The 22545-nt window shown below is 41.8% G+C and overlaps 4 protein-coding genes across 9 annotated transcripts; 2 read left to right on the plus strand and 2 right to left on the minus strand.

The window, feature by feature from the left end:
* Nucleotides 1–12: 12 nt before the first annotated feature.
* On the minus strand, nt 13–2605 carry fn3krp (fructosamine 3 kinase related protein). 2 transcript variants are annotated; one of them, XM_085454391.1, is made up of 6 exons: nt 2406–2605; nt 1824–1975; nt 1598–1689; nt 1334–1416; nt 1049–1171; nt 13–946 (listed from the first exon to the last, which is right to left on the minus strand). In XM_085454391.1, the coding sequence occupies exons 1-6, from the start codon at nt 2532–2534 to the stop codon at nt 608–610; spliced, it is 918 nt and encodes a 305-aa protein (XP_085310517.1). In that variant the 5' UTR covers nt 2535–2605; the 3' UTR covers nt 13–607. The 2 variants fall into 2 exon arrangements, with proteins under 2 accessions (XP_085310517.1, XP_085310516.1); XM_085454390.1 differs by having other exon boundaries at nt 2213–2573.
* Nucleotides 2594–8588, plus strand: arl16 (ADP-ribosylation factor-like 16). 3 transcript variants are annotated; one of them, XM_085454394.1, is made up of 6 exons: nt 2594–2748; nt 4174–4229; nt 4309–4425; nt 4522–4637; nt 4794–4923; nt 8525–8588. In XM_085454394.1, exons 1-6 carry the CDS (start codon nt 2673–2675, stop codon nt 8543–8545), a joined length of 516 nt encoding a protein of 171 aa, XP_085310520.1. In that variant the 5' UTR covers nt 2594–2672; the 3' UTR covers nt 8546–8588. The 3 variants fall into 3 exon arrangements, with proteins under 3 accessions (XP_085310520.1, XP_085310518.1, XP_085310519.1); XM_085454392.1 differs by lacking the exon at nt 8525–8588 and adding an exon at nt 5122–6514 and having other exon boundaries at nt 4794–4985; XM_085454393.1 differs by lacking the exon at nt 8525–8588 and adding an exon at nt 5122–6514.
* Nucleotides 6516–16681, minus strand: epn3a (epsin 3a). Of its 3 annotated transcripts, none has more exons than XM_085454388.1 (11): nt 16400–16681; nt 13954–14682; nt 12148–12242; nt 11496–11573; nt 10924–11016; nt 9093–9176; nt 8863–8968; nt 8513–8668; nt 8317–8391; nt 7988–8224; nt 6516–7485 (listed from the first exon to the last, which is right to left on the minus strand). In XM_085454388.1, exons 2-11 carry the CDS (start codon nt 14519–14521, stop codon nt 7190–7192), a joined length of 1788 nt encoding a protein of 595 aa, XP_085310514.1. In that variant the 5' UTR covers nt 14522–14682; nt 16400–16681; the 3' UTR covers nt 6516–7189. The 3 variants fall into 3 exon arrangements, with proteins under 3 accessions (XP_085310514.1, XP_085310513.1, XP_085310515.1); XM_085454387.1 differs by having other exon boundaries at nt 8839–8968; XM_085454389.1 differs by lacking the exon at nt 11496–11573 and having other exon boundaries at nt 8839–8968.
* A 4094-nt stretch (nt 16682–20775) lies between these two features.
* On the plus strand, nt 20776–22215 carry rasd2a (RASD family member 2a). Its single transcript, XM_085455449.1, has 2 exons — nt 20776–21432; nt 21544–22215. The coding sequence occupies exons 1-2, from the start codon at nt 20895–20897 to the stop codon at nt 22059–22061; spliced, it is 1056 nt and encodes a 351-aa protein (XP_085311575.1). The 5' UTR covers nt 20776–20894; the 3' UTR covers nt 22062–22215.
* The last annotated feature ends 330 nt before the right edge of the window (nt 22216–22545 follow it).

Raw genomic sequence — 22545 nt, forward strand, 5'->3', positions numbered from 1 at the left:
GGAAAAACACAATGGATTCGCTTAGGATTTAATAATGGTTATACCATGCACAACAAGGGCTTGCAATGACTCACTGTTATACAGGGATATTTTGTAGGTGTAGTTAGTATGCCAACCTTTATTCCATTCGTAGCCATTCTACTATAATGTAGATAAAATATAAAACATTGCATCCATAGTGAAAGTCAGATTCTGGTTTGTTCTACCTGCTTATAAAGGATTCCTCAATATTAACATAAATAAATAAAAAACAATAATTTTTAAGTTCAGTCATTGGTGTGCAGTACAGACTTCTGATTTGCAAGTTTTGTTTAATTTATGTCTATAAACAAACTACACTTAATTCACTGTAACACCTTGTGCAAAATACAGAATTTATTTGCAGATTCTGTTTTAAATATTAGGAAGCAGGAAAGTGTCAGATGAGCTGGCAGGATGCAACTGTTTTTTCTATGTTAGGTCAGTATTTTCTGCACAGTACAGAAGACATTAAAGTGTTAGATGTGTTGTTTAGTGTCTTCACACACTGTTTTTGGTCAAATAAGCAAAATCGCATAATACTTCAATGTAAGACTGCAATGCTTTCTAAGAGTGCCTGTGAGTGTGTTTATTTCAGCAGGGTCTTCATAACTCTTATGGAAGAACCTTTGTAACCACCACCAAAGTGGTTCCAGTGATTCAGGTAGTGGAAGAGTTGGTAAAGCTGGTTCCTCTTTGCAAATCCTGGTGCTTGGGGAATCTTGCTGTGGTATGCAGAGTAAAAAGCACTGTTGAAGCCACCAAACATCCCGGCAATACCCAACTCAAACTCAGAGTGGCCGTAGAAGGAAGCAGGATCGAAGATGACTGGGCCGTCTGCACATTCTGCCACGTTTCCTCCCCATAAATCTCCATGTAGGAGAGCAGGGACTATCTCCACATCTTTGAAGAACTGAGGGATCTTCAGCTGGAAATAAGAGACACAACATGCACATTACAATGCTGATACAATCATAATGTCTTGTGCAAAATATGTTTAATTTCAAACAGGATCAAAGGGAGGTTGCACCTGTAACTCAGCCCATAGTTCTCTGGTCTCCCTGTCTCCATACGATTTCTCCACCATGTTAAGCTGGTGCTGTAGCCTCTGCTGGGTGTAGAATGGAACCCAATCACTCTGCCATTGATTGTCCTGGAGAGGTAAGAATGAGAAAAAACTGTGATGCTGCTGAAATTCACTTTAACATCTTGAAGATTTGACCAAACATTTGTAACACAACTTAGAGACATCAATACTGTACACCCTCCACTAGAATGCAGACACAGTATATAGACACATATACATTGGCTTTACCTGTGGCAGATATCCACAGCATGTAGTTACATGGAAGCCAAATTTTTCAACAGCAGCCACATCTGACTGCCCCGCTCCTTTTCCTGCATATATAGCCGTAATATTAATAAACAGTAATCACAAACTTTTTACCTTAAATTTGACACAGTTCATTATTATTCATTGGTGTGTGTGTGTGTGTGTGTGTGTGTGTGTGTGTGTGTGTGTGTGTGTGTGTGTATTATCCACATTGTGGCATCCTAAGATGAAGTTAAACTGAATTACCCACTGTCTGTTGCTCTTTATTTAATTTTTCCAGTTGTTTCTTGTTGTGAAGATGCAGATCTGCCATCTTCTCTCCTAGCTGTTTTGAGTACCTGCTCATTGTGTTTAAAAATCAAGTATGTCATTGAAAAAATATTTTGCTCAGTGTTTCTAAAACTAAATTCATCTGCCCAAATTCTGCTTTAATCTGCACTAAAGAAAAAAATGTAGTCAAGAGCTCTCTTACTTGCTAAGACTGTTCATGTCCAGATGTTCCATCACAAATACAGAGCCTCCTGTGTCAAGCTCAATCACCTTTATGGGCTTGGGGACTTTCACGGTTTCTGTCTTTACAATAGCCTCCAGACTGGCCATTTCTCCATCAAACATCAGTTTGGCCTGGATAATTTAAAGACAGGACAACACGGTCTGGTAAACACAAGCTTCAGTAAATGTGAATTTTTGCATTGTTCTCCACTCCACAACATCTACACAAAGTCCACGGACAGTAGTGTGGTGCAGCTGCTGGATCATGTCCCATTCATTTAAGTCCCGAGTTGAGCACACGCCGAAAGCCGATCATGAACTGAATGACACAACAGTTAAAGAAAATGAAAAACTAACAATAACAAATACCTCACTCTTGTGATTTATCTTTACAAACACTTTCCCAGTGTCAGTATGATAACTCTGTCCCTCGCTGATGCATCCACCTCCAGCATGACCAGCTGATTTCAGCATGGTTGTCCCCAACTCCCTCTTTAACTTAGCTTCCATGATTATTTATCATCAGTTCCAGGACAGTTACAGCAGGACTAAAACCACCTACGCATCGCAAATGCGGGTATGAAAGTCTTTCTGACAGTTTCCGTTGCGGCAGCCAACCAGGACTTTGTCCCGAAGCAGGATCTTGTTTTTCTTCCGTTATGTAAATAATGATTGAGTAGTAGCCAATCATAAACAAGTCTGGGTTGATTGATTTCTACTTTGCCCAATAGTTGCGACGTTTGTCCGGTCACGTGAACGTCGCCATGGTGCCAAGTGAGGCTACAGCTATACGCTACGAGTTTAACTATGGTTCTGTGGAAAAACCGGCATGACCAGCAAAGAAATGTGTTTACTCCTCGGAGCGACCGGTGTTGGAAAGACGTTGTTGCTCAAACGTCTACAAAATATCCTTTGTGGCCATGTGAATTTCTTTGACGTAAAAGGAAATACTACCAAATAGCTTAATTAGCTAACTAATTTAGCCTATGAGCTTGTGTAGTACTTAAGTTGCTAAGTAATGGACGACCAGGGTTTGTATATCGCCTTTCCCAATTGCCAAATGTCGATACCCAGTGTTATTTTATCTTGCATCGGTATGTGTACAAATTCATTTTCATAATAAGATCTGTAAGAGAGATTATTATTACAATATTTAAGCTTTGGTAGCCCTTATTAGTCCAATAGTTTGGAAATTCACATTACAGCAGAAATTAGTGCTGTACTGTAATGTGAAATTGTCAATGGTCAGAAAGTGGATAATAACAGTAATAATTATAATTATATAAAACAATAGGAAACATGTACAAGATAGACGAAGTATAATTTAAATGTGTGTACATATATGTCGCAGTGATAAAATAAAATAACATCTTTAGATGCCTAGAAGCAAAAAAACAGAGCCCCAGATGATGCTAATAGAAGATGGAGTGTTGAAAACAGTTGCACACTGTGATTTATCAGTCCCCAATGTGTGCATGTGTAAGTATACATGTGTTTTACTGCTGCGGCTCTGCTGGATGAAAAGACCTCCAATATTGCTCCTTTACACACCGTGGGTCCAGCAGCCTGACGCTGAAGAAGCTGCTCAGTGCTGTAAGAGTGTCCTGCATGGGGTGGGATGTGTTTAGCTACCATGCTACCTGTCACTTACTACCTCCACTGGGTCAAGAGGGCATCACGTTGGCACTCTTGGTCTACCTGTTTCAATTCTTTTTGACCCCAGTAGAGATACTGCTGCCCCAACAGACCAGCACCATTACAGATAGCTGTTGGAACCACAGAGTCTTCAGGAGCTTCTCCTGCACTTCAAAAGTCCTTGGCATACTTACCAGATACAGCCTGCTCTGTCCTTTTTGGTAAATAGCATTTTTTTTGATATAGTCCACATTCTCCATTTCGTAAGTGGAGAAGGATATTTGTGCCTGTGGACGTTCACCACCAGCCCTTTGGTTTTTCCAGTATTTATCTGGAGGCAGTTCTCGTTCACATAGCTATTTCAGAGATTGAAAGGGAAGTGATCTGCAACAGCACAAGTTAAACACTATCCTCCAGTTGCCTAGATTACATGCATGGGGCCCATCGCATATAAACTTAGCCCAAATTGGTGGATTATTAATAAACTGTCATCTGAACAGATGACGTGATTTCATTTGTGAGGTGACAAGTCAACAGTAGTCTCTCAGCTGTGACATCACCAACCTTACTCATAACAAATATTCAAGTTCTACTTTCATAGCTCATAAAATATTGCGTAAACATTTCAAAATGTTTTTCTTTAAAGCTGATAGCAATGCTGTCTCCAGTCGATTTTCCTATCAGATTTCATTTACAGTTTATCGTACATGGTTTAGATGAATTGGGGACACCACCTTCAACTCTTCCCACAGTAAGTACTAATGGACAGTTCAAAGTCTCTGACACCTTATCCGTGTAAGTTCTCCATCTCCAGTCTTCATTCTTTGTAGGTAGGAACCAATCTGACAGATCTAACCGTGAAGAAGAAGAAGGTGACTGTGAGAGAGCTGGGAGGCTGCATGGGCCCTATATGGCCCAGTTACTTCAAAGACTGCTCCTCTGTCATTGTATGATCTTTGTATACATGCTGTTTATATTTGTAATATTCAATATGGGTTTACTAAATTGAAGTACTTGAGTAGATTTCTTTTGTTTCTCCATAGTTCATGGTGGATTCGGCCAACATTGCTCAGATATCCTCCTCCTGTATCCAGTTGCTGTCAGTACTGTCAGCTGAGCCTCTGAGCAAGGCCTCTGTGCTTATTCTCTTCAACAAGAGGTGACACTCGTAGAATACACATCAGTCTCTATTAGTGTTTTACCATATTGTACAGGATCTCTAGCAGGTTTAATGCAATTTGTATGTAATAAGGAAAGCTAATAATACCACTAGGAAATTTTTGATTTTCTTTTCCAATTTTATATTTTCCCCCAGGGACATGCCTTGCACTATGAGCCTTATAGAGATAAAGTCACTGTTCAGGATGGATGACATTGTTGCATCTGCGACTCAGCCAATCACAACACTGGAAGTCAGTGCCAGATCTGGAGAGGGACTTAAAGAGGTGATGAGCTGGCTGGAGTCCGTCACAGTCAAGTGACATACGCTTACTGATTACTTCATTAGGTACACAATTACTCTTTCATGCAAATATCTAATCAGCTAATAACATGGCAGTAACTGAATTAGTTTAAGCATTGAAACATGGTAAAGATGATCTGCTGAACCGAGTTCTCTGGGTTCTCTGGCCTTGTTGTTGTAGATGATCAGAGGAAAAGGAGACCAGAGGGGCTAAGAACAGGAAACAGGCTATAGTTTGCACAGGCTAACCAAAGTTAGACATCAAAGAATTGAAAAATGTTGCCTGGTCCAGTGAGTGTAAGTTTCTCCCAGCAATTTGGATGGTATTGTTACAATTTGGCATAAATAAAATGAAAGTATAGATCCACGCTGCCTTATATCAGAGGATCAGGCTGGTAGTGGTGTAATGGTGTGCCGGATATTTTCTTGGTACCCTGCACCCAGCAGGATAACGCAGTATGTCACAAAGCTCCAGTCATGAACTTGACAATCAGTTCACTGTACTCAAATGGCCACAAGAGTCACCAGATCTCAATCCAGTGGAGCAACTTCAAAGTCTGGTGCAAACTCACACCATGGTTGTGCATATGACAGATCTGCAGCAAATACATAAGACTGTCAAGTCAGTATGGACCAAAATCCAAGGAATGTTTCTAGCACCTTGTTAAATAGAATTAAAACAGCTCTGAAGGAAAAATGGGTCCAACCCTGAACTAGTGAGGTATACTTAATAAAGTGGCCAGTGACTGTGTGTGTGTGCGTGCGTGCCAGTTTCTGTATTTGTATCTTATAATAGTGATACTGTTTATACAAAAAATGTTCTGCCTTTTGGTCTTTATGAGCTTATATGCTACTCTGTTGAGGTTTTCATGGTGTGTTTCTCGTGTAAGAGTGTTTATCTTTGGTAGCACAAAGACATAACTGTACATTAGGCAGAGTGAAGAGGACGAAGTGATAGTATAACAGGATCAAATGATTGTCTCATTTGCAAAGGTCTTACTTTCATGCATTTGTTATTCGACGCAGAGTGGGAATCTGAGGTATTCCTGATTGATACGGTCACTTATAAGAGTTCCTGTTTTCTGTTATGGCTGTTTTCCATGGCTGTAAATCACGTGAACTCTGTCTGAAATTAAAAAAAGCTCTTTCACTTCAGATTTAATATAAAAATTAAAAAAAATGAGTAACAACTCTTATAGAACTTTATGAAGATTTTACAGAATATTTTCTCATGTAAGGCATTCAGTATTTATCTTTGTATATGTTTTTTTTCTTAATGAAATTTGGATTTTGTGTATGAACTTTGTTTTCAGTGTATGTGGATGTTATGTTTTAATTGAGAGGAGCAGTTTTTTGTGTTTCTTTTTTGGCTTATTGTCACTTTTTTCTGTTTATTCTGGTAGTGATGCAATGTAAGAGGTAATATTGCTGACTTCACCACCAGCAGGGGGCGCAAACTGCTTATGAGACAGTGATACCGAGTGTGTTCCTGAGTCGTCATGATTTCATGTGGCATGTATTGATACCAAGGGAAATGAGTAAATGCAAGTGAATAAACCCATGTGAAGAACTGAGCAGTGTTGTAAATACACTCCTATATTTGGTGAAGTCAGTGGTTTGCAAGCAATGAATAAACTCATATTCATACATTTTTTAAGGTTACTTCATATGAATTATTTGCTCACAGTCCTCCCAAACTATTACTTCATTCGCCACTTGAATTTCATAATAGCAGACTGGTATACACTGATTTTCCCCCACCAGCTCTGTTCCAGCCATATACCAGTATGATGCAGTACTTCAAGCAGCGAACAGGTAGATGTGCACATACCGAGAATGTGTAATCAGCAGTGACCACCTAAACCTGTAATGCATCTTCCCTCTACTTACAGCTTAGTTTGTTGACAGCAAAATATTATCAGACCTTTTGTTTCTACGTTGTAGGGTATGACCTTGAAATTGTACTTGACACTTAGTAGTTAGATTTAAAAAAAAAAAAAAAAGTGTTATCTCTGTTGTAGTCTGTTCATTAAAAGAGGAGCAGGATATGTTGCTGCAGTGAAGAGCAGATTCAGCTTGTGTCTACCTAAAGGTTATTGTGCATTACAAGAATATAAAAACAACTAAGAATAGGTTTTTCATACAAGTCCATTGGGCTGTAGTTTGGTGTGCAGTTAGAGCAATATTTCAAGAGGACAATTTAGTGAATTTCCATTTTTCTAAAATATTTTTTCCGGTTTAGTTTGTCCTCATAAGAAGGGGTTTTGACTGCTCTGTGCGGCCTGTGATCCCTGAGCACTTGCTGAAGAGAAAGGCAACAAGGGCTCAGGGAGCCTCACTGGCAAGTCCAGTCCAGGATGGGTGGGGTGAGTATGTGACGACGGGATGCTGGCACCCGGATGACTTGTAGGCAGCGGCAAGGAGGCACTGTATGGAAGAGAAGTGGCGTGGGGAGCCGTCAAGGCGGAGCCGGTGCCCATTTGATTTAGACTTAGTTTCGGCTGATCTGCTTGGAATGGATTGCTGGGTGAAGGAGCATTCAGGCCTATGTGAAAAGAAATAAAGAGGAAAAAGTCTACTTTTAACACCTATTCAAAGTTTATTTTTTCTAAAACTGAGCCTTGAACCTGATGAGTCAATGACCTCTTTATGTCTCTCATGACGCTACAGTTTCAAGCACACACTGTTCCCAAAACTCATCTGAGATTTAAAAGGCAGGAACAAAAAAAACCCTTTAATTCTCATTCACAAACCAACTGGAGATCACAAAAAACAGATACCAGCAAGGATAAATGGAAAAATGGAAATATCTAGCACTCTGCACATGGGGGTTTTACTGCAGTCGTTACATGGCAGCGGATTATCACTCCCCTGCATTTACCAGTACATGGCACACACTGGTAAATGATTAACACTGCCAGGTGGTGGTTGTGCTCATCTTATGCACAACCAGCACCTGGCTGATTTGAATACAATGTTTTAACTACTCTGTATGTCCAATAACAAAGTGCAATGACTGCACCTGCAGTCAATAATACAAAACATACCTGATAAAAACGGGTTCTTGTTCTTGGCTGATGGGTTTCCTGGGATCAAGCTGTCCAAGTTCACCAAGGAAGCTGCCGAAGGGTCCAGGAAGGACTCGGGTGTCCGGCATGTTCGAGAGCTGGGGTCATTCAGGCTTTCTCGAAGACGAGAAAGGTCAAAAAGCTCAGGGCTGTCCTCTCGCCCACTAGCCCCGTTCACCTGACCACCATCCATAGCGTCATCAAACAGATCAGCATCTGTCAGCAGAAAAGTAGAAAGACAAGTAAGACTGCAAGTGGAACCAACGTACAAAAAGTAGAACAAGAATAGCAGATAGTGTATTGTTTACCTGAGGGACTTAGAGTTCGGGGAGCAGGTTCTGTAGGTGCTGATCTTCCTAAAGGCGCTGTGAACAGATCAGCTCCTGACGAGGATAAAAACATGACAGAAATGCTATTTAACTTTCTGTGGAACATAGGTAGTTTTTAAGATATCCAGGTGACGTCTTTATTTTAGTTACCCTACTTGTAAGTGAAAACACTCACCTGTATTTGCAGGCAAAGACCATACAGGACTGAGGCTGGAGACGTTGTCCTGTGGTGGATCCCAGGGGTTGGCTGGAGGTTCCCACGGTGGGGGAGGGCTATTTGAAGGTGGAGGTACCATCCATGGAGAATCAGCTCTTGGAACGCGGCTGCCTTCTTAATTAACACACAAATAAAAGAGTGTTAGCCGGTGAGCAGTTCAAATTATTTTGTAGGTACAAAAAGCAGAGAGTTTCATGTAAAAAAAAAAAAAAAAAAAAGATTCTTCATCTTCATACGATTCCATCTAAAATAATATACCATGAACAAGCCAACTCAAGGCTCACCGAAAGAGTCCCAATGGTCTGTACCTCCAGCCCCAGCAGCTGCCTGGTGTGAGGCATTATTCCACCGATGGTCACTGGGAGGCAGATCTGTGGGTACTGCGAAAACATCTACCAGGTCCATAAAGGCCGTCTGACCAAATTCATCAAAGAAAAAAACAAAACCAGAAAAAGTTTATATTTCAACATATATTTTGACAGTATTATTGAATGTTTTCATAGTCATATACTACTGCTTATGTTTCAAGCTTTCATACCCCGCCTTTTTTCTCCATTTCACGTTTGCTCTCGTCCAGAGCTTTCTGGAGCAGGGACTCATCTCCTTGGCGGCTGAGCTGCTCCTTTCAACAGATAAAAGACACACGTAAGCCTTTACGGGTCACATATTGTCACATCACACTATATTTCTCATTCAGTGACGGTGCACAGGAAAAATAGATGGCTTGCATTTTTCCTATGCAACATATGTACACAGTTGGCAGAAACCAGAAAATTCCCTGGCCAAAGAGAGGACAGAAAGCAGAGCATCCCTGTGATCTCTAACAGAGCAGTTCTATTGTGTTACTATATAGGAGTGTAGACAGAGAGGGTAAAAAAGGGGGAGGAAAGAGACAAAGAGAGTGAGACAGGAAGCGGGGGTCCAAAGGTTGCCGAGATAATACAACAAAGTGAACGTTATACAACTTTTTCAAACAAGGCAAAGAAAAGGAAGCAGAAAGTGTGGCAATAAGGTACTGTAAAGGTTGTATGGGGGAAAATATAATTTAAAAAAAAATACAGAGAGAAAGGATGATTTAGGACAAGTGGCACTGATCATATAATGGCTTATGTTGTAACAGAGGACTGAAATTAAACAGGTAATATTCTCCTGAGCTATTCAGGAAGCAAGTCTGAATTTACATTATAAATAAAGTATTGTGCAAAAGTTTTGACCCACATTTAATTTCCTTATATATATATATATCACTGGGATATAAAGAAATAGGCAAAATAGTAATGTATTCATTTATGATTTATTTATTTAAGATGTGGAATAAGATGGCTTGAAATACAGCATATATAGCAGCTTTCTTTCTTCTTTGGATGTTGGCTGTCTTTACTTCTGTTCTCTGTCAAGATGATCTCACACTGTTACAATAATGGTGAGGTGTGGGCTCTGTGGAGGTTAATTCATGACCAATAGTGTTCCACTGTGTGTTTTTCTTTGCTGGATTTTTCCTGTTTCTTAAGAACATGATAAACCCTGAGACACATTGGCGACCTGCCCAGGGTGCACCCTACCATTCGCCCTATGGCAGTTGGGATACGCTCCAGCCCACCCATGACTCTGAATTGGATAAGCAAAAGAAGATGGATGGATGACTTTCAGATGCTTTCCATTTCCTTTTTTAGTCCTTCCACTTCTTTTGTCCTCCACTTGTCTGATTTCCTTAAATTTATAATGAACACACCGCACACCATGCTGAGATATGGCGAGTTTTAGCTAATAGCTTTGTGGGAATCACCTTGTTGGTGCAAAATGATTCTTTTTGGTTTGTCAAACCGTGTCATCTTTAGTACTTTTCATAGATTCAACTAAAGAAAATGGAAAATTTTTGTGACTGGAAGTGCCAAAATATACCATTTACAGTTGCTTCTTTGCTAAGTTGTCTGTGTTTACACAGCACTGATTCATCACTTGAGCAGGCTGCCTTTTTTTTTCTTTTTTTTTTTGCTTAAATGATTGTTTTTTTTAAGCCACGTAACACTACCAAGAAAATAAAAATCCTTTAATAATGAGTGGAAAAAACAGTCAATGTCCAAGGAAAAGCTTTGAAAGACCTCCAAAAAGTCTGGAGAATTATGGCTTAAGACAACTTCAAAAAATAAAACAGTTACAAGTCTGGTTCCGTAGAAGCCAGAAATGAGGGGGTGGCTCAAGTCTTTTGCACAGCACTGTAATTCAAACTGAAGTGACAAGTGTGGTCACCTGCACCTTCATTTTTTATAAATAACTTGTGAAAAATGTCACGACAGTTCTTACTGTCTATTTCAAAAGTGCTTAGGAAATGGTTCAAGTCCTCTCACCCACTCCCCAGGACACTCTACCTGCTGGTGCTCCTCCTTGCTCAAGCTCAGGGCCAACTGGAGCTGAGTTTCCTCGTCCATATCCAGGGCAGCAGCAGGAGCGCGTTGGACTGGCTGTGAAAGTGTAAACCAAGGAGGGATTTACAGTCAGCTTCCATTTTACCAGAAATAAAGTTGGGCATCCTCACAGTACTTCACAAGCAAATTTAACAGGTTTCCCAATCAATGTGAAGGAGCCAGTCCTTTGCCCTTCCCTGGCACCACACCAGAAGGTCAGCAGCACCAGGTCAGAGCCTGAGATGTGTGTCTCATACAAGTGTACTCAGAGGAAACAACTTATGGTTAGTATAAGAAAAAACAAAGGATGAAACCACAATTGGTTAATTTTTAGAGAAAGTTGCATATTTCTTTGCTGTTCAAAAGTGAGTGAGTGAAGGGGGGATAGTTCAGTTGTAGGAAGGAGAGAAAGTGAGTAGGCATGCAGTTGCTTCTGTGAAGGAAAAACACTGGAATGTGATACTGGGTTAAATGTTTAAACCAAGGGACAAAGAAAAAATGCAAAGGTAGCTGCATCCCTCCCAGTATACATGTACCTGGTGGGCCTCCTCTTTGCTGAGGCTCATAGCGATCTGGAGCTGGGTCTGCTCATCGATATCCACTCGAGGAGGTGGCTAGAGTTACACATGAGGGAATTGGAGGAAGGCAAATCAAAAAAAATGGTAAAAAAGCATGCTTGATTTTGCTGTAATGATAGGCTATGCTGGAAAGAAGAGAAACAGATCAAATGCCTTGGATTTCTTATCAAAAATCACAGCCGATTTGTTTGATTGCTGAAGTGGAAACTGATATGCACTCTAATATATTCCTACAGGAGCTGAAGCAGGAAGTCTCCGAGGGCAAAGCTGCCCTTGGCATGGAGACCGGGGCGGGCTGTGGAAGCTTGAGAGTGGATCAATGCACACATTCTGTCTGGCTTCTCACTCTTTCGCTCCCAGCTTCCTCACTCTGCTCGGTCATTGTTGGCTACATCAGAGGTTGAGCTGATGATATCATTTTCTGACAACAGTTCTGGAAAATACACAGTCAGGAGCAACGCTTCACCACTGGGGCAGCTGTTTAATGTTTTACTACAGCATAAAATGTCAACAACAAAGCGAAGAAGCCTCTTTCTGTCTGGCGCATGTGCCTGTAAGCGTGAAAGGTTTGTGCTCACTGAAAGAGCGAGTGTGTTGTGTGTTTTTGTACCTTTTCACTTTCTTCTCGGCTCATAGCCAGGGCCAGCTGCAGCTGTAGCTCCTCTTCGCCACTGGTTGCTGGCCGTGCTTGTTCCAGGTCTGGAGCTAGTTGAGGAGAGAAAGAGCAGAGGGGAGTGGGTTTTAGGGAGGAATGGGGAGCCATAGGATGAGAGAAACATCAACAGATGGAGGGAGGAAGGGGATGCAAAGCCAAGAAAGAAACACTTTAGGGTGATTTTTAAGGTCAGAAACGAGCTGGCACTGTTTTTGCATGTTAATTTTCCATTGCCTGTTGTTAAGGGCCTTTGATCACATTGCTTGCCACAGTCTGCCTGCACTGAGAACAATGGTGTGGCTGTGTGGAGAGTTCGGCTGGTGGTGGGGGAGAGGAATGGATGGATTGGAGTGGGGCCCACCTTATTACCCCGAATCCTCTGGGCCAGTTGGAGGATTCAGGTCCAGATTTGAGAGAGGGAATAGGGAAGGGGGTCGGGGGGAGCTGGCAGCTTACCAGTCTGGGTGCCAGGCTGTGGGTCACAGGGCTAAAAGAGGGAAGCAGGCCACACGCTGGAAAAGTCAGGTCTCGGAAACCAATCTTTTCCACCGCACTGCCCCTCAATATCCCCCGTCTGAGCTGGAATACTTTCTAGCAATTAGCTGCTGACAACCTGGTGACCCCCTCCCACGGTACTAATCATTATCATTATCATGGAATCTTCTGGAAATCACCAAAATATCCCCCCTTTTTATAGTTAAAATCAGCTAGAGAGAAACAACAACAGAGGACTGGTGGGGCTTTCTAAATCATCTGGGGTTTCTTTATCCAATTCCTTGCTATGATTTCTGGAATGGATAGGAAAGCCTCCTTCAAATAAACCATGCTATTTTTATAGTATCTCTGAACCACAGAACCAGAGCTAGGAATTGGACACTGGCCATGTGCTTCCGCTGGCACTCATTCTTGCTCAGAAAAGTATGCTAGTAATTTGTATTAGGTGGAAAATCTGTTGAACAAAAAAAAGAAAGAAAGAAAATACAGTCATATACCGTCTTGCGGGTATACAGTATTTACTTTTCCCTCATGAAGCAAGCCACAGACATAAAAAGATAAACATCTGCCCTTGAGACACCACAAGGGCAAAAGTTACTAACGGCCTTTTTAAACAACATTACACACAAAGACCACACATTTGCCAAAGTATAGTACAGACCAGTAGCACCACATTTATAAATGATGCATTTAGCTTTCCAGTTAGAGTTGTCACTTGTAGCTGATGAAGTCAGTGATACCATCTCTCCTCAGTCGCACACTGAAAATTTCAGTCTTATATCATCAACCCATCTAATGACCTAAACACTTAAGTGGCAGATGACAGAGTATCACCTCAAGCAAACATGCTGTAAACCTGTGTTGGAGTGAAACAAGCACACATTGGGCCTCTTCTCTATCATAAATCCAGTTTAGCTGCCAGACAATCAAAGGAATGCAGATGCCCAACAGTGTGAAGAGAGCAAAACTGAAACGAAATCGCAGTCAGTTTATGCATGTCAAGGCTCGGAAAGGTGGAGCGTGAGTATTAAAACTAATAGTGTTTTCAAAACTACCTTGAAAACAGGTTTTGATTTACTTCATCACATAAGAGTTCAGGGAACTTATCAGATGAACTCATGACCATTTTAACTTGTGACTTGCCATGTGAGTGATTCAGAAAAATGACAGCTCCCGTGCAAAAGGAAATATTCAAGTACTCAACACTGTGTGCTTTGAGTAATGTAATATATAGTCTGTAGTTACACAACAGCCCCTGCTACTCACAGTGGAAGGAGGAAGGAGAGCTTCTGCACCTGACGCCCTCATCACTCGGGTATCCTGGGTAAGGAGGAGGTAAGGGACTCGAACCTAAGCTACTTGTGACCCCTGTCATGCGTGTTTTGGTCTTCAGTGCCTGGGTTCGCTCCTTCTTTAGCTTTTCTTCATCCCTCAACAGAGCCACCAACTGTTTAGCCTTTTCCCTCACATTGAGGCCCTGGTCACGTCCATCTCGATCTAAGTACTGGAAGTCTCTCAGTGTCTGAATGCTGTATATGTTGTCCCGGCAATCCCTGGCTACGCGCTCAGACCCTGTTTTGATTAAATAGTCCAGTAGCGTGAGCGCCTTGTAAACATGCCTCCAGTTTTTGCCGTGATCATTGAGCCTCTTCCAGACCATACCCATAACCTCGGTGAAAGCCACAACATTGAAGGTCAGATCTGCAATTTCAGCCATGAGCGAGCTGGAGGGTCCCCAGGGGTCGTTGGAGGTGGCCTCTCTAACCTTTATCTCGGCCTCGGTGTAGTTGTTGACCATGTTTTTCATTTGGCGGCGGATCGATGATGTCTGCATGATGGCAGCGGTGTTTAACAGGTAGAGGAAGAAAATCTAGCAGCAGCAGGCCAGCCCACTGTGTTGCTTCAAAGGAAAACGGCTTGTTCAGCTTAATGGAAAAATGCGGTTAAAGGGAAGGCCCAAAGGTGACTTCAGCTGTGTCCACAAGTGTGCTCCTTCTGGAAGAATAAAAACATGATTTAAGCATATGCATATGTAAAATAAGAATTTCACATAACTTGTCAGCTTTATAACTCCTTATACATCATCTTCTGTCTGCAATTATCAGCAGCATTAGTGAGCTTGCCTAGCTCTCATGTTTTCCCACCCATTATTAGTGTTTGGAAGGAGAGAAATAACTCCACGCCTCTGAGCAAAGTGAAAAAAAAAAAAAAAACACCTGATCTCGGTTTTCCCCGAATTTACTTGAAGACATGGGCGATGGCTTAAGGCATGCAGTGCACTGTTCCTAAGCGGGCAGCCACCAGCTTGACAAATATTTGCTATATCTTATTTCATTCGTCACTTTTGCTGCTAATAAAAGCACAGTTTTGTGTCATACCAAACTCACTGTATCTGGGACTACTGTTTAATCTGCAGGTGTTGGGCATTATGAGAAAAGGGAGGGGCTCCACCTCCCCTGCTGGTCTGACCTGGTTACATCATCATGACAGCGGTGGTGGGCCTCCCATAACTAACGAAACACCCAGTGTCCTGTACATGTAAGCATATGTCTATCTGCCTGAATCACCAAAATGTTTTTCTGCAGCAGTTACAGAAAATTATGCCTTACAGTACATGTCACTTTGTCCTGAACTTTGGATTGCTTTGTCTTACATAGTCAGGGGAATCATAAGCTAACTGATAAGCTTCCTCTCCCCCACATAAAGGAGTACAAAGATGAGTGACAGCCCAATCACATCAGTAGGACTTACAATAAAAAAAAAAAAAGTAAAACAGCAAAAATTACGCTTGAAAATCTATTGTGTTACACGAAATATGAGCACACTGCTACTTTTGTCTCTCAAAAGATTTAGCTGTACCTTTGACTGTACCAGGATAAGAGGGAGTGAGTGAGTCTATTTCTGGTTCAAAGAACAGCAGGTTCAGTGATCAATGCAGGCCCGGTTCACTGCTTAGGCCCTTCTTGAAACTACATAGCTGTGCCCAGAAAATAAGAGAAAATGCGTTCTTCCTATAACTTTCTGTCAGTGGAAGTCAGTTTAAAGGAAAAGGTGGTTTTATGAGGGCTAGCAGAGGAGAAATGTTTAACAGAAGTCAGTTAAAGTCTCTCTGGACAGATTTCTGCCTCTGTTAATGTGGCAAAATGAAGACGATAAATTCTTTTTAAGTCAAATTTTGGCACCTCGATTTCGTTAATTATCACAAAGTTCAAAGTACAGCCAGGAAGAGAAGCAGGCCCAAAACATTAACACGCACAAAAACACAACTGATTTTCCATTTCTGACCTTGACTTGACCATTTTCAAATTTGGAGCATTTAAACAATTAAAAAAAAAAGAAAGAAAAAAAGTCCTGCTTAAATTAAAAGAACGCGATCTATCCGCACTTATAGGACGCAACCCCCCGCCCCAAATAAAACTGCTCCCAGATCGGGCCTACATACCCGCCCAGGTATTCTTCACTGCGGGCTACAGCCGTGAGAAAAATCACTGACCCGCTGGGGGAAAGCGCGGCTCTTTTCCTGGCATGCTCTTTCTGTCCCAAACTAGGAAGACCGGGGCCATTATTGCGTCAAATGCGATGATCGGGTAGGTGAAGTATGTGACCGTGACTCAGCCTTGTTTCCGAGTTTAAAAGTTAAAACCCCGATAAAACGAAAAGAAACCACGAAAAACATAAAGATCGTCTCCACCGTGTCCACTTTCCCTCTTACCTTCATGTCATAGCGCGTCAGTGGGGTCCCAACTTGGGGAAGCTTTGGGTAGAATAAGAAACGCCTCCGCCTCTCGGCATATCCCGTAGCTGTCGCACAGAGAAGAACTAGTGGAGAAAGATATTTAAAGCCCAAAGCAGTCAGCGAGAAGCGCACGGACTGTGTAAGAATCCCAAACTACGGCGCGGAGGCGGAAGCTGCTGTTTAGTTTGTTATCAAACTAAGTTGTGTGTGCTTATCACAAATCCAGGCACTGAGCCTGCAGATGGCACAGCCCCCTATAAACACGCGAACACACACAGTAAAAATGGATGGATGGAGAGAAGGGGAGGGAGGGAGGCCTGCTCGGTGCATGCAGAGTCAGACTTAACTCTTTCACTGCCTGATGGAAAATCATCTGTCGTAACTGAAGCAGGTGATCACAGCACATGCTGAGGAATCTCTCTTTTTCTCTGCCACAAACATTCACAAGCTTAAAACAACTAGAACTGTGTGTAATTTGCGAGTGGTGCAAACACACAGCTAGACCGATGTACAATTTTGTACTGTGAGATAAGAACAAATAATCTAAGCCAGGCACAGATCTTTTCACAGAAAGTCAGCGCTGCAACACTTTTTGAGTGAACATGCTCTCCCATGGGGGAGTGTACAAAGAACTACACTTCCTTCCCACCAGCTTCTTCCATGCATTCCTGCTCTTTACTTATTTATTACCACTAATGGGTTCTTGTCTGAACTCCCATCCTTGTGCATTAAGACCTCAATCTGCTCTGTATTCACTCTGGCTTGGACTCAGACAAATGCACAGTGTAATCTGAGGGTGTCTGTATGAACATACAGTGAGTGCAAAATGATTATCTAACTAAAGGGAGAAGCTGCTGGCGAGAGAGCAGCGGGTCTTGTGGTTGACTGAGCAGGATATACAGGAAATACCAGCTCAACCTTGTAACAACAAAAACACTCCTGAAGACAACTGAAGGGCAAAGTGCACAGGAATTAAAATGTCATCAAGCGATATGACGTATGATTTGGGGTTTAAAAATAATATATATCTCTGAAATAAGTGTGTACTGCCCAGCCCTGTGTGTAGGAATGTACTATTGCTTGCTGCAGCCGCCCTGTTCACTTTCACTGATCCAGTCAGTCAAGCTCATTTCATATACCTCTTTCAGCCCTCCTCCTCTCTGTCTTTATTTCTCCTCAAAACAGATGCCTGAACATTCTTTGTTCCCCAACAAAGGCGTGATGAGGTCAGGACAGGGGGGACATGCAGGCGAGGGCTGGGAAAACAGAGGGGGAGGAGAGAGGACGGCCAGTGATGACGTCATGCAAGAAAGGCAATCAGACTTCAAGTGTGTGTGCACATGTGTTACTTCTGGAGACATTAATCTATTAACACAGTCTTATACCTCCTGGGGACACCTCCATTACAGTGAGTGTGTATAATGTAAATTACTACACTGAAAGGAAGACTTAGATTATGGTGGTTATAGCTATAGTAAGTCTCAGGGATATTAATATGACATCCTATTTCATCAAAAAAAAAAGCTGGATTTTTTCAACTGTATAGTGTAATAATGCAAAGAATTTAAATATAATTTAACCATAAAGTTTATTAAAACTGTTACAGACATGATTAAAACTAAGAATTTGGCACACAAGCCTAATTCCCAAAAGTTACCAGACTCTGTAAAATGTAAATAAATACAGAATAAACACATATTTTATTCACAGTGGAACATAGAACACATATCAAATGTACAATTATAAGAACAATATTAGCTCCACTTTGAATTTCATGGCAGTCTTTTGGGAGAGGAATGTTGTTCCATTCTTGTCCGACAGCCCTTGGTCTTGTTTCCGTATTTTATGTTACAAAGACGGCAGTGTGTCCCAGTGATGTTCACATATGGCTTCTTCTTTGCATGTCAGAGCTTGTTGCAGATTGGTGAACCTCCGCCCATCTTCAGCTCTGAGAAACTGCCTCTCTAAGATATTCTTTTTATATCCAATCATGTTACTGACCTGCTGCCAGTTAATCTCATTAGTTGAAAAATGTTCCTCAAACTGTTTCTTTTTAATGTCACTTACTTTTCCAGCCTTTTTGTTGCACTGATCACAACTTTTTGAGAGATGTTGCTGCTATTAAACTCTAAATGAGCTCAAATTTTCACAAAAATGTCAAATGTCTTTATAGTTTAAACATTTATATGTTTTCTATTATATTGTGAATAAAATGTGGGTTTATGAGATTTGCAAATCATTGTATTCTGTTTTTATTGACAGCATATTTAAAAGTATTTGAAAAAAATATATGCTTAATTTAATTCAGTACCAGCAACATATTTTTTTTAAAAGCTGGGTGCTGTGACATCAGAGCTAAAGAAGAGAGCCTTGTTTTCAGTGCACAGTTCTAAGGTTACATCTGTGATCATGTGCGGTGCTGCAAACAGCATGGATAACTTGCTCATTTGTGAAAGGTCCATTAAACAATAATAATAAACAATTTGAATAGGTTTTGGAGCAACATATGCTGTCTCTCAAGGAACATTGTTTTTTCAGGGAAAGCCTTGCTTATTTGAGCATGACAGCACCAAACTACATTTAGCATGTAGTAAAAGAGTCAGCAATCTAAAGTGGCATCCAGACCAGACCAATCACAAAAGGAACACACCAGGGAGGATAAGACACTCTGACTAAGAACTCTGACAAAGGAGGGCTCAGGCTGTTGTTTAGGTAAACTGCTACATCAAGCAAAGAATGCTAAAAACAACAGCTAAAATAAGAGGCCATGCAAGACAAAGGAGCAGGGTTGAAAATGGGTGTAATGTCCTGTAATGTGTATGAATTGGAATAATAATTTACTTTTAGTTAATTGCTGCTGCAACAAAAGCAGCATGACGTGCATAACCATAATCAATTCCTTTCCACTGGTTAATTAACTAACTTCATCTGTTTGTCTCTGGTGCCCTCTAGGGGCAGTGTTTTTGTCTCCTTCTTATGTCCTGAAAACAAAAAAGAAAATCTGCAAATTTTGCACAATGCGAATCTCAAGTATATGCTCTGATCAAAACCAAAGATGCACTAAAATACGTGGATTCGTGTTTCTGCTCACTTTATTAAGCTCACTGTTATTGTTAATGGAAAATTTTACAATATAATTTCGAAAAACGCAAACTAGCTAATATATTCACGAGCTCTCTCAGACTTTTGCACCCCATTAGTATTTCTAAAAGTATATCAGTGTTCCATTATGTACTGCTGATAGCACCTATTTAGAAACCAACCATCTACTAGTACATTATCAGCTACTATGGCTGCTTATACATTATTCATCACAACATGGTTTTCAGCTGTAGCACTAAAGTGCACTTATTAGAGTGAGACTGCAATCTCCATGGCGATCAGCTAGTCTTGTATATATAACTGCATGTTTTTCAGGTTCAAGAAAGAAACCATTATGTGGGCTGTCCATTCAAAGTGTCCTTGGATTTTGAGAATAGTTTGATGGAGGGAAAAAAAAGGCTTTGTATCATGTTCTAACTTCTGCACTGAGCTCACAAATGATTTGGTATGCTCCAGTGATTCACCTTCTCCCTAAAACATCAGCATATCTCTCCTCCAGAAATACAAATTTGATTTATATGTTAGTGTACCGTGGAAAAATAACATCAGCTTTCTGACTCCGGAGGTTCTGCAGAGGACTCATCGCCAGGTCATCTATGATTCATAAAGCAAAGAGTTGCTCTGTTTCAAGCTTCAACACTCGAAAAAGTCGTGAGGAATTCAGAAAATAAAGGGACTTCCAGAGTATGCGATCACAGTTCAGGAATAATAAAATCCGTCATGCACAGATTTATGTCGGGCGGTGCAGGGATGTGTTGTTAAGTGGGATTTGTTATGAAAACACTGTGGAACTGTTAAATAACAGATATAAATATATATACGGCAAATGGCTAATGTCTCCGTGACAGCGTTTCAGGAAAAGAGGATAAACAAAATTAATTTGCGCTCGCACGTCACACCTCAATTGTCCATGATATTGGCAATTATCTGTACTCTGTCTACCAAACATTTACCCAGAATTAGACAGGAAGCACCTGCAGGTCAAATGCTAAAAATAGAAACGTGCCAGAACAGATCAGAGTGTTTCGTGCCCCCCCCCCCCCCAACAAAGTAAGATCGTAATTTAAAACAATCCGGATAACTTTCAGAAAGCTGCAATGCACCAACTGAAAAAAGTCTACTGTATATTTCTAGACCAATCTAGCACTTTTGTCTTCCTCCAAAGGAATATTTTTCACAAGCGGGGGCCGTGGGGGGCTCCGTGCTTCTATAAAAGGAATGCATTTTGAATGAGCCTGCTGACGCAGAAACTGTGGGTGTATAAGAGATGACACTCGGCTCTGTTTCGCTGGACACATGGGAAAGCAACTGGGTTGATGAGGTTGTGATTGCCTCTCGGTGACTGGAGACTCTTGAAAGAGCACAAGAGATGAACACAACTGAGAAGTTTTATCTTCCCGTTGATGGCATTCTCGAAATGTTGAACTCTCTCACCGGGCATCTACAATCAAGCATTACGCACCCAGATCTTCAGAGCACCTCACTCGGTCCAGTGCTCCAGCACCCCAAAGTCTCAAACGTAGCGACAGGCATGGGGCTCGTCAAAAAGGTTAAGGGGTGCTGGAGACAGCAGGATACGAGGATAGTTGTGAGTAGATCCTCAAGTTCTGGCAATCGGCAAGTGTCGGCTGATCGACTCCCGAAGAGGTCCGTGGACCTGCTGGAGTTGCGTTTGACCAAGCCCAGAAATTGTCATAGAATAGTTGTGCTTGGTGCGCCCAGAGTGGGTAAAACAAACATTCTCCGGCGGTTCATGGGGAAAGACTTTGAGGAGAGCTATGAGCCCACAATCGAAGACTTCCACAGAAAGCTGTTCCACATAGGAGGAGAGGCATACCAGGTCGATCTTCTGGATGCGGCAAGTGAGAGGGACTTCCCTGCCAAACGCAGACTATCCATCCTGACAGGTTAGGAATCAGTGCTGTATTAAATCTGTTTTTAAGGGATGTTGTTTTTTTATATTTTGAAAATGAATGCTAACTACCTTAATTTACATCTGATGTTCTTTGTCTCTCCAGGTGACATTTTTCTGCTCGTCTTCAGTTTGGATGACAGAGAATCTCTGAGTGAAGCCTGTGAGCTGCTCAGCGAAATCAAAGCTGCTAAGGCAAAGTTGCTGAAATTAAAACAGCCAGTGAGAGTGCCAGTCATTGTATGCGGTAATAAAGGGGACTTAGACTCAGAGAGAGTCGTGAGACGGCCAGACGTGGGGAAAATCCTCGGCGAGGATATCCCATTCTTCGAAACCTCTGCTAAAACCGGCACCGGGCTGGACGCGATGTTCAGAGCCCTTGCCTCTCTGGGTGGACTACCTCACGAGACTAGTCCATCGCGACATCAGGTCATACCCATCCTCACCTACCGGTCGCTGTACGTCGGCCAGCGAGGCAGGAGGGGTAGCCGTACGCGGGTACTCTCTGCGCCCTGTGCCGCAGTGGACCCTCTGGCGCGCCGCCCGAGCTTCAACAGCGACCTGCAACTCGTGCTTGGATCAAGCACCAAACACAACAAACCCGAGAAGTGTCAGATTCAATGAATTGTGAGACTTCTCGACAAACAAATTGTAGTAGTACGCTGCAATATGGTATACGTAAAGAGTTATACTCTGTAGCACCTGGCTGGACCAGTGCATTCTTATCGTGTTTTTTTTGTATATCCCTGTTCTATAACCCTGTAATAAAAGCTGAATATTTCCAACTATCTTGCGTGTTTTGTGTCCTTGCTTTCCATCCTTCCGTTTGTTACAAAAAATTTAAGAATCTCTTCACAAAGAGACGGGCACGGCCAGATTACGCACACTGACGTAAGCAGTCAATTCTCTTCGAGTGATGATGTAAAAACCTCGAGTGTGGGAGGGAGTTCAGAGCCATGGGTGGATGATTCAAACGCAGACCTTCAACATCTTCCAGTATCTGTTGTCAGTCTCGAGAGTTTTTGCACGGTTTGTTTAGAACGCCCACGGCTTAGTGAATGGCTTAAAGTACAGAGGTGCTACAATGCCTATTAATCAGCCGAGGTGG

Source organism: Copadichromis virginalis, linkage group LG4 (assembly GCF_057382275.1).
Source record: "Copadichromis virginalis isolate Kocher_CV1m ecotype Utaka linkage group LG4, C_Virginalis_male_GT1.1, whole genome shotgun sequence".
In the NCBI taxonomy this organism is placed as follows: Eukaryota; Metazoa; Chordata; class Actinopteri; order Cichliformes; family Cichlidae; genus Copadichromis; species Copadichromis virginalis.